The sequence below is a fragment of the Gekko japonicus genome, unplaced genomic scaffold, assembly GCF_001447785.1.
Source record: "Gekko japonicus isolate JY-2015 unplaced genomic scaffold, Gekko_japonicus_V1.1 scaffold1261, whole genome shotgun sequence".
Lineage (NCBI taxonomy): Eukaryota > Metazoa > Chordata > Lepidosauria > Squamata > Gekkonidae > Gekko > Gekko japonicus.
Genome location: NW_015177050.1, coordinates 188,915 through 200,085, shown reverse-complemented (window position 1 = coordinate 200,085; position 11,171 = coordinate 188,915). Strand labels below are relative to the sequence as shown.

Here is an 11,171-nt window from a genome sequence, read left to right as displayed (position 1 = left end):
AATGGAGAGGAGTTTGTATGCCGCTCTGAGATTCCCTTGGGTAGTGACGGGCGGGGTATAAATCCAATCTCTTCTTCTTCTTAGCAGTGTCACAGTTTAGAGCCGCGTCTCCCAGTAGGTCCCTGGGCTTGCTTGGGGGGTCCTGACCAGATGCTGGTACCCCCTGTGTTAAGTGGGCAGGGGGCAGAGTGTCCAGGTGGGCTTTGGCTGGGGGGATGGGGGGGAAGGAACTCGGGGTGTGTGTGGGGGGGGGTGTCATTGCACGCAGGGTGTCCTCAGTGCAATTCCCGCCGCCCCCAGCGACCCGAGATGCTTTGGCTGGGAAGTCCCACCCTGAGGCCTTGGAGGGCTCCTGCCAGGCTGAATATCGATGGCATTTTGTCCCTTCCCTTCCGTCCTCAGCATCCAACTCAGGCCTTATTCTGGGCAGCGTTGGCGTGAATCTTCTGGTTGTTTTCATCCTGGACGTGGTCTTTGCCTTCCGCAGTAAGTAAACAGGGAATGCCTTGGCTGAGCAGGGTCCGTGTCTGTGAGGTTCTTGTGGTGGATCCCCCCTGAGGGTCGTGGGGGTGGCACAGGGCCCCTGGGGGGGGCAGACGTTGCTCCCATATCCGGTGGTGCCCCCAACCCCTCCCCACATGATTGGCCTTTTGAACAAGGACTGGCCAGTCCTTATTTGTTAGCTTATTTTTAAGTACTTCCAGCTGGCCTTGTTTGCTGTAGTGGTTAAGAGCCAGTTTGGTGTACTGGCTCTTAACCACTACTTAGACCCACCGGGAATTAATTGAGCTCCACTGACTTCCGTGGGGGTGCCTCTTGGGTAGATGCATCTCTCATTTTGACAAGCAGTTTCTCTCCAGTGCCACAGTCCTGGGAACCTCGGCTAGTCCGCTCCCCTCCCTTCTCCCTGGGCGTCTCGACACGGGGTCAGGTCTCTTTCCTGGTGTGTGTGCGGAGTGTCTAGTTGTGACTTGGGGGGGGGGTGTTCCTCTGTTCCCATCCAATGGCTGAATGAGAGGCATCCCTGTTCCCTCACACCACGGAGTCGCTAGGGGAAGCTTTTGGGGGGTACTTAAAAGGGGATTGCAGCAGCATCTGCCAAGGTGGGGGGTTAAGAACCCAAAGGGCCGGCTTCATTGGACAGCAGGTGAGCGGATGGATGGCCTCTGGGTGTCCCTTCCGGCTCTGACTTCCTGGTTCTCTCTCTGCAGGAAAACTACTGAAGAGCGATGAAGAAGCATCAGGTGAGTTTGTGTCCCTTCCTCTCTGGGGTGTTCCTTCAACTTAGAAAATGGGGGCGGGGAGTGGGGGGCATCCACTTAAATATCAGCCGACAGACCCAGAGCCCCACCTCCCCACTGAAGTGGCCTAGGAAAGGGAAGGGGGGGTCTTAGTCCATCTACAGCCGGGTGGCTTCTCGGCTACAGACATATCAGAACCGCCAGAGAGCCGATCTCAAGGCCAAGTTGCATGAGAAACAGGAGTAAAAGCATTTGAGTTTTCTCTGTCCTGCCTCTCCACAAAGTGCTCCAAATAGCTGATAATCAAATCAAACAGCCAATAACGCTATCAGTTTTTAAAAGTCCTCAGGAGTAGAAAGCAAAAGCTAGACTCTTAAGCATCGTCTTAAGCATTGAGCCAAGAGGCAGGGTGAAACTGTTTTAATAAACACATCAGTTTAATTTCAACGATGGTGAATTGTATGACCTGGAAGATCCAGTCCCAGAGAGGCAGAACGGAGACTCTGACCAGGACCTTCCAAACGGGCAGTGATTGGGCCGCAGGAGTTCCTTCCTTCCTTCCTTCCTTCCTTCCTTCCTTCCTTCCTTCCTTCCTTCCTTCCTTCCTTCCTTCCTTGTAGCTCTCACCACTTCCTGTGGCAGTGAATTCCACCTGTTCATGACTCTTTGCATGAAGAAGAGCCAGTTTGGTGTAGTGGTTAAGTGCACGGACTCTAATCTGGGAGGTCCGGGTTTGACTCCCCACTCCTCCACTTGCACCTGGCTGGATGACCTTGGGCAAGCCGTAGCTCTGATAAGAGCTATCCTTGAAAAAGAGCAGTTTCTGTCAAGAGCTCTCTCAGCCCCGCCTACCTTACAGGGTGCCTGTTGTGGGGAGGGGGAAGGGAGAGGAGTTTGTAAGCCGCTCTGTGATTCCGAGTGAAGGGCGGGGTATAAATCCAATCTCCTCCCCCTCCTCCTCCTCTCAAGGGGGGACCCCACCCCCCTGGCGGCTCCTCCGAAAAGTCCTCCTAGATCAATAGGACAGGACAATAAACCGAGGGCACTAAAATCTCCCATCCGACATGTCAAAAGTGGGGAAGATCGCAGGCCTCCAGGGCCTCAGATGGAGGGGAGGGGACAGAGGGGCCAAAAATCTGGTCTCCCCCAGCTCTGCCAGGGACCCTCTCCTCTAGTCCACCCCCATGCGCTAGAGGCAGGGACGCTCTGCACAAGAGAGTGAAATAGCCCTCTAATAGCCAACCTTCCAGGGCCTCAGATGGAGGGGAGGGGACAGAGGGGCCAAAAATCTGGTCTCCCCCAGCTCTGCCAGGGACCCTCTCCTCTAGTCCACCCCCATGCGCTAGAGGCAGGGACGCTCTGCACAAGAGAGTGAAATAGCCCTCTAATAGCCAACCTTTTGTTGTTCAGTTGCACAGTCGACTCTGACTCTTTGCGACCCCATGGACTAGATCCCGCCAGGCCTTCCTGTCTTCCGCTGTCCTCTGAAGTTTGCTCAATTTCATGTTCGGTGCATCTATGACACTGTCTAACCATCTCATCCTTTGCCGTCTTCTTTGACCTTCAATCTTTCCCAGCATCAGGGTCTTCTCCAGTGAGTGCTCCCTTCTCATTTGGTGGCCAAAGTATCTGGGAATATCATTGCTTTGACCATGCAGACTTTTGTTGGCAGGGTGATGTCTCTACTTTTTATCATGCTGTTTTGGTTCGCCATCACTTTCCTCCCAAGGAGCAGGCATCTTTTAATTTCATAGCTGCTGTCACAGTCCGTGGTGATCGGGGATCCCAGGAACGTGAAGTCTATCACTACTTCCACGACTTCCCCTTCTATTTGCCAAGGAGTGATGGGGCTGGATGCCATGATCTTAGTTTTTTTTATGTTGAGCTAGCTCAGCTGGGATACCATCACCTCCACTAGCTTTGTTGTTAGTAATGCTTTCTAAGGCCCATTTAACTTCACATTCCAGGATGTCTGGCTCGAGGTCAGTGATTATACCGTCGTGGTTGTCAAGGACATCGAGGTCTTTCTTGTATAGTTCTTCTGTGTATTCTTGCCATCTTTTCCTAATCTCTTCTGCTTCTGTTAGGTCCCTACCGTTTTTGTCCTTTATCATGGCCAGCTTTGCATGGAACGCTCCCTTGATTTCTCCAATTTTCTTGAAGAGATCTCTAGTCCTTCCCATTCTATTGTTTTCTTCTATTACTTTGCACTGTTCATTCAGGAAGGCCTCCTTATCTCTCCTTGCTGTTCTCTGGAAATCTGCGTTCAGTTGGGTAAATCTTTCCTTTTCGCCTTTGCCTTTCGCTTTCCTTCTTTCCTCTGCTATTTGTAAAGCCTCATCAGAAAGCCATTTTGCTTTCTTGCATTTCTTTTTCTTTGGGATGGTGGTGATTGCTGCCTCCTGTACAATGTCACGAACCTCCATCCATAGTTCTTCAGGCACTCTATCAAATCTAGACCCTTGAATCTATTCTTCACCTCTACTGTATATTCATCAGGGATGCGATCTAGGTCAAACCTGAATGGCCTAGTGGTTTTCCCAATTTTCTTCAGTTTAAGTCTGAATTTTGCAATGAGTAGCTCATGATCTGAGCCACAGTCAGCTCCAGGTCTTGTTTTTACTGACTGGATAGAGCTTCTCCATCTTTGACTGCAAATTATATAGTCAATCTGATTTCGGTGTTGCCCATCTGGTGATGTCCATGTGTAGAGTCGCCTCTTAGGTTGTTGGAAAAGGGTGTTCGCTATGACCAGTGTGTTCTCTTGACAAAACTCTGTTAACCTTTGCCCTGCTTCATTTTGCTTTCCAAGGCCAAACTTGTCTGTTATTGTGGTTACCTTTTGACCTCCTACTTTAGCATTCCAGTCCCCTATGATGAGGAGGACATCATGTTTTGGTGTTAGTTCTAGGAGGTGTTGAAAGTCTTCATAGAACCGGTCCACTTCAGCCTCTTCTGCATCCATGGTTGGGGCATAGACTTGGATTACTGTGATGTTGAATGGTTTGCCTTGGAATTGGACCAAAATCATTCTGTCCTTTTTGAGATTGTACACCAGTACTGACTTTTGCACTCTCTTGTTGACTATAAAGGCCACACCATTTTTTCTACGAGATTCCTGGCCACAGTAGTACATATAATGGCCAACCTACAGAATCCAAATTCCAGGGTGGTGGAAAGCAAGTGGGGTTCATCTTGTCTCCTGGCCGCATTTTCTCCCAGCACTTAGACCCACCCGGAATTAACTGAGCTCCACTGACTTCCGTGGGGGTGCCTCTTGCGTAGATGCATCTCTCATTTGGACAAGCAGTTTCTCTTCAGTGCCACAGTCCTAGGAACCTCGGCTAGTCCGCTCCCCTCCCTTCTCCCTGGGCGTCTCGACACAGGGTCAGGTCTCTTTCCTGGTGTGTGTGTGGGGTGTCTAGTTATGACCCTTCTTCTGCTCTGGTCCGGGGGGTGGGGTTTCTCTCTTCCTCTCCAGTGGCTGAATGAGAGGCATCCTCGTTCCCTCACACTACAAGTCGCTAGGGGAAGCTTTTGGGAGGTAGTTAAAAGGGGATTGGAGGAGCGTCTGCCAAGGGTGGGGTGGGGTGTTGAGATCCCAAAGGGCCAGCCTCACTGGACAGCGGGCGAGCGGATGGATGGCCTCTGGGTGTCCCTTCCGGCTCTGAGTTCCTGGTTCTCTCTCTGCAGGAAAACTGAAAGAGAAGGAAACCGAAGCAGCATCAACTGAGTTTGTGTCCCTTCCTCTCTGGGGTATTCCTTCAGAAAATGGGGGCGGGGAGTGGGGAGTGTCCATTGAAAGATGAGCCCCACAACCTCACCTCCCCAATGAAGAGGCCTAAGAAAGAGGGGGGGGGTCTTAGTCCATATCCAGCCGGGTGGCTTCTCAGCTACAGACATACCTCGTCCAGCCAGAACCACTGGAGAGCCGATTTCAAGGCCAAGTTGCATGAGAAACAGGAGTAAAAGCATTTGCGATTTCTCTGCCCCGCCTCTCCTCAAAGTGCTCCAAACAGCTGATAATCAAATCAAACAGCAAGAACACTATCAGTTTTTCAAAGTCCTCAGGAGTAGAAAGCAAAGCTAGACTCTTAAGCATCGTCAGGGGTTTTTTCATTTGAGCCAAGAGGCAGGGTGGAACTGTCTTAATAAACAAATCAGTTTAATTTCAACAATGGTGAATTGTATGACCTGGGAGATCCAGTCCCAGAGAGGCAGAACGGAGACTCTGACCGGGACCTTATAAATGGGCAGTGACTGGGCCGCAGGAGGGCCTTCCTTCCTGCCTTCCTTCCTTGTAGCTGTCACCACTTCCGGTGGCAGTGAATTCCACCTGTTCATGACTCTTTGCATGAAGAAGAAGCCAGTTTGGTGTAGTGGTTAAGTGCTCGGACTCTAATGTGGAAGAACTGGGTTTGATTCCCCACTCCTCCACTTGCAGTTGTTGGAGGACCTTGGGCAAGCCGTAGTTCTGATAAGAGCTGTCCTTGAAAAAGAGCAGTTTTTGTCAAGAGCTCTCTTAGCCCCACCTACCTCACAGGGTGCCTGTTGTGGGGAGGGGAAGGGAAAGGAGTTCGTAAGCCGCTCTGAGACTCCTTTGGGTAGTGAAGGGCGGGGGTATAAATCCAATCTCTTCTTCTTGTTTTTGTTTATCTCTTCTAAGCCTACTGCTCATTAATATCTTGGAGTGCCCACAAGTTCTTGTATTGTGAGAGAGGCATTCAGAGTTGGGTTTGCCATTGCTGCCTTCTGTGTAGCAACCGCGGCCTTCTTTGGTGGTCTCCCGTCTAAGTATTAACCGTGGCTGAACCCTGCTTAGCTGTGAAGCAACCAGTCCAAAAATCACCTTGTGGCAGGTGAGGGAAAGAAGCAGGAGTCTTCCCCAGTTTCATAGATGCTCTCCTGATCCACGACGAAGAATCAGGTGGTTTCATGGAGGAGGATTTCTCTTTGTTGGATCCCCAAGCATCGAGAATAAATCCACGTTTTCAAGAAAAGCAAAATTTATTTCAAAGCGTTGAAGACATACTCAAACACGTTCTTTGTTAGAACTGGGGATACACAGTTAGGGCAAGCATAATAAAGGAACTTCAAATAGATACAGGTCCAATGAATAGCTTTCCCGCTGGCGGGCTAAAGAAACAGTTGTGCGCCCAGTCTATGGGAACCAGGCAGAGCATTAGTCAAAACACAGGTGCAGTACTCATGGGAAAAGCAACAGCCAAGCATTACAGCATCTTCTCCCCCACACAACCTCCAGCAGTTATCTTTTGCATTCCAACGCAGGAGCAGGATGATAGAAACCAAGCCGGGTGCAACAGGGAAGGATATGTACACAGAGGCCCCCACACAACCTCCAGCAGTTATCTTTTGCATTCCAAAGCAGGAGCAGGATGATAGAAGCCAAGCCGGGTGTAACAGGGAAAGGATATGTACACAGGGGTCACAGAAAACAGAATGGCAGCTTGCTGACATACTGCCCCCCTTAAAATACACTTACAACACACCTCCCGGGCTGGGCGGGAGATCTCCCGGGCTGGGCGGGAGACCTCCCGGTTTGTCCGGGAACCTTTTGTGGAAACTACGGATCAGGTAAGGGGCCCGAATATCCCCTTCTTCCACCCATTCGCGGTGCTGGGGACCGAAATCAACCCATTCGATAAGGTACCAGAGTTTACCACGTTTCAATTTACAATCAAGGATATCAGCGATCTCAAAATGTTCATCCCCTTCCAAAATGACAGGTGGAGGAGGAGTAACTGCTGGTCTCCAGGGAGACGGGCCAGGATCCTTCTTCAACAGGCTCATGTGAAAAACAGAATGCAGAGCACGTAAATTCTTAGGCAAAACAACATCAACCGCCACATCATTTATGACTTTACGCACTTTGAATGGACCAATGAACTTCCACCCCAATTTCCTGCTAGGTCGCAGCATCTTAATGTTCTTGGTCGAGACATACACAAGATCCCCAGGTTTCAGATCAAACCCCACCACCCTACCCTTGTCTGCCTGGGTCTTGTAAGCAGCCTTGGCTGCGTCAAGTGTTTGGCATAGCAGAGGCCATGCTTTTTGCAAGGACATACACCAGGTATCAGCATCCCCCACAGGACGTTGGCCCATCCCCTCCAGGAAAGGGAGGGGGGGCTGTCATAACCAGAGACAGCTTTATAAGGAGACATGCCCGTGGAGCTATGGACAGTATTGTTATAACAATATTCAGCAAGAGGCAACAATTCACACCAATCATTCTGTTGATAATTAGTAAAACAACGAAGATATTGCTCCAGGGTCTGATTAACTCGTTCTGTTTGTCCGTCAGTCTCAGGATGATACGCGCTGCTGAGCCCTTGTTCCACCCCTAAAATGGAAAGAAGTTCCCTCCAAAACTTAGAAACAAATTGGGTCCCCCTGTCAGAAATTAACTTAGTAGGTAATTGATGAATTTTCACCACGTGAGACATAAACGATTTCGCCAACCTCTGAGCTGTAGGCAAGGAAGGAAAAGGCACAAAATGAGCTTGCTTAGAAAATAAATCAACAACCACCCAAATAACAGTGTTCCCTTTGCTCGCAGGGAGGTCAGTAATAAAGTCCATGGACACCACTTCCCACGGTCTCGATGGGGTAGGGAGTGGCTGCAGAAGACCAGGAGGCTTGCCCACTCTGGGTTTAGTCAAGGCACAGGTTTGGCAGGACCGAACAAAAGTCAAGAGGTCTTTGCGCATCTGTGGCCACCAGAACTGTCTGCGGATGAGTTGCAGAGATTTAACAAAACTCCAATGCCCTGCCAGTTTCGAACCATGAGCAGAATCCATCACCTCCCTCCTCATCGAAATAGGCACATACAGTTTGTCTCCAGAATAAATCAGACCTTCAGGGCTACGGACACAATCTGGCAACGCTTTCAGGGAGGCATCATCATCAGCAGTAAAAGCAGACATATATTTCTGGACCCAGCCCCCCCCCCCCCAGGGAAAAGGGAAGGCGAAGTTTCATCAGAGCGCGGAATCGAGCGCGCTTGCGCACGGGTGACCACAGCCCCCCCCAGGTGGGAGGGGGAAAAAACAGAGTCCATGATGATTTCACGCTGACTGTCATGTTGTGGGAGGCGTGAAAGCGCGTCAGCCAGGGAATTCGCCGCCCCAGGGAAATGACGAAGAGTGAATCGAAACTTAGCAAAGAAGTCCGCCCAACGAAGTTGTTTAGCGTTGAGAGAACGGGGGGATTTCAGCATCTCCAAATTCTTATGGTCAGTCCAGACTTCAAATGGCAGTTGCGCCCCCTCCAACCACTGCCTCCAAGTGGAGAGAGCCAGCCGGATCGCTGACGCCTCCTTCTCCCAAATCCCCCAGTTTCGTTCAGCGTCAGAAAACTTTTTAGACACAAATGCGAGGGGGTGTAAACGACCATCTTCCCCTTCTTGCAAAATAGCGGCCCCCATTGCCACATCCGAGGCATCAGTTTGGACAATGAATTTTTTAGTTTCATCAGGGCGCGCCAGCACTGGCTCAGAGGTGAACATCAGTTTAAGTTTCTCAAAAGCCTCTGCGCAAGCAGGGGACCATTTAAGCGGGGCGCCTGGTTTCGTAGCATCAAACCCCTTCCCCTTGGTCTTTAGCAAATCAGTCAGGGGAAGGGCAATTTGAGCGAAATTCTGGATGAAATTTCTATAAAAATTGGCGAATCCGAGGAACATTTGCAATTGTTTGCGGGTCCTGGGGGGTTCCCAGTCAAGTACAGCCTGTATTTTAGCAGGGTCCATTTCCACCTTCCCCCCAGAGATGCGATAACCCAAAAAGTCAATGCATGTCTTGTGGAATTCACATTTTGACAGCTTTGCAAACAGGTGGTGTTCATAAAGTCGCTTAAGGACCTGGCGCACCAATTTAATATGCGACGGGAGGTCCTGAGAGTACAGCAACACATCATCAAGGTAAAGGACCACTCCTTTGAACAAGAACTCATGTAGGACCTCATTGATTAGGTTCATGAAGACCCCCGGAGCCCCTTGAAGCCCGAAGGGCATAACGAGGTACTCAAACTGCCCCAAAGGGGTATTAAATGCAGTCTTACTTTCATCCCCCTCCCGAATGCGCACACGGAAATATGCATCTCGGAGGTCAAGTTTCGAGAAGATTTTGCCCTTGGTGGCCTCAGCTACCAAGTCCTTGATTAGCGGGAGGGGGTAGGCATTGGACAAAGAAACAGCGTTCAGACCCCTATAATCAGTGCACAATCTAAGCCCCCCGTCTTTCTTCTTTCGGAAAAGTACAGGCGCGGCGAAAGGGGAGGAAGCCGGGCGAATGAAACCTCGGGCTAGGTTTTTATCAATAAAGTTCCGCAGTTCAACTTTCTCAGCCGGCCCCATCGCATAGATTTTACCTTTAGGTAATTTACAGTCAGGCAAAAGTTCAATAGCACAGTCAGTAGAGCGATGGGGGGGCAATTCGTTAGCTTCATCTTCGCCAAACACTTTCGCCAAGTCTCTATACTCTCGAGGCAAAGAAGCTAACTCTTCCGGCTGCAAAGCGCCGCAGGGGAACTGTGCGGTCGGCTGGTCCCCCCACGAGTCCAACCAGCAGTGATCTACACATTTAGCCGACACAAATTTGACAACCCCTTCTTCCCACAAGATGTAAGGGTCATGGGTAAACAACCAGGGACTCCCCAGTACTAAGTCAAACTGCGATTTAGGGGTAACAATGAAGGATCTGGATTCCCAATGATCGCCAGCCCCCAACCGCAAAGCCATAGTCTCGTGTGTACAAGGTTCCATGGGTGCCCCATCCATTTGGGTAAAAATGATGGGAGACTTCAAGGGGACTATCCCCGCTTCCAGTGCCAATAACACTCTAGGGCTGATGAGATCCCTCCCACACCCAGAATCAATCAACGCTCTCACCCTAACGTGGGTCCCCAGGAGCGGATTCATTAACGAGACAGTCACGAAAAACAGGGAAGGGGTTTCTCTCACCACCTTGGGCGCAGCATTAGAATGGCCTTGTCGTTTTGCGCCCCTCACAACAGGCCGTTGTCGTTTTCCGCCGTTTCAGCCACCACCTCTTCTTCTGACTCGGCAGCAGACGGTTCGATTCCCTCCAGGCCTTGGGCCGCCTGCAGAGCTTTGGAGAAACGCGGTTTAGCCATCCCCTTCTGCCTCGTCAGTGGCGTCTTAGGGCTCGGAGTAGGCGGCTTGTCTTTTACCTGACGGCTGCCACAATCCACAGCGAAATGCCCCTTCTCCCCGCACTTGAGACAGAGCCCCATCTTCATACGTAGTTCTCGTGCCGATTCCGACAGGCGTTGAGTCTTGGGTCTGGAGGCACTGGCAGCGGCGGGTCTGTTGGTCGTAGCAGCCAAGTCGAGTTTGATGGTGGTGAGCCGATCCTCTGCATTTTCAGCTTCCTGGGTCCAGGCCATCAGGGAGACAGGATTGACAGTCTTCAGAACCGTTTCTCGGATGTCTGCGTTGAGTCCCAATCGATACATCTCAGCCAATATATGATCAGGGTAGTCTCGGAGCTTTGCTGCTTGCTTGTGGAATTCCAGAGTGTACTCGCGAACCGACTTCTTGTTCTGGCGGTAGGTGCGGAGAAACGCTTTAGCTCTTTGACTCGCGTTGACATCTTCAAATCTCGCCCGCAGCGCCCACATGAATGCTCGCAAATTCAAAAGTTCCGGACCGCGGTCATTGTGCAGTCCAACATACCATGTGGCGGCGTCTCCTTTCAGTCTCGCCGAGATGACATCAATAAGGCCAGCTTCATTTCGGAACAGGTGTCGACTCTCTTCTACGAATTTATGCACCCTCACCGTGAAGAAAGCGAGTTCATCTGGGTTGCCGTCAAAGGTAGCCTCCAGTAGATCTTTGGGTCTGGGCCGTGGAGGCCTTACCAACGGGCCCAGCTGACCCGGAACTCCCCT

At 50.8% G+C, this 11,171-nt stretch overlaps 1 protein-coding gene across 3 annotated transcripts in view; it reads left to right on the top strand.

The window, feature by feature from the left end:
* LOC107124613 (class I histocompatibility antigen, F10 alpha chain-like) overlaps positions 1-11,171 on the top strand; it is a 46,176-nt gene that overhangs the window by 21,772 nt on the left and 13,233 nt on the right. The window contains exons 9-11 of one of the 3 annotated variants that reach the window (XM_015428104.1): positions 403-486; positions 1,212-1,244; positions 4,935-5,272. The exons of 1 other annotated variant lie outside the window; for it this stretch is intronic. In XM_015428104.1, the coding sequence (XP_015283590.1) occupies positions 403-486; positions 1,212-1,244; positions 4,935-5,050 (233 nt within the window). In that variant the 3' untranslated portion in view covers positions 5,051-5,272. Of the gene's footprint in view, positions 1-402; positions 487-1,211; positions 1,245-4,934; positions 5,273-11,171 lie in introns of those variants that run through there. One more of the 3 variants, XM_015428103.1, reaches the window with a different exon arrangement.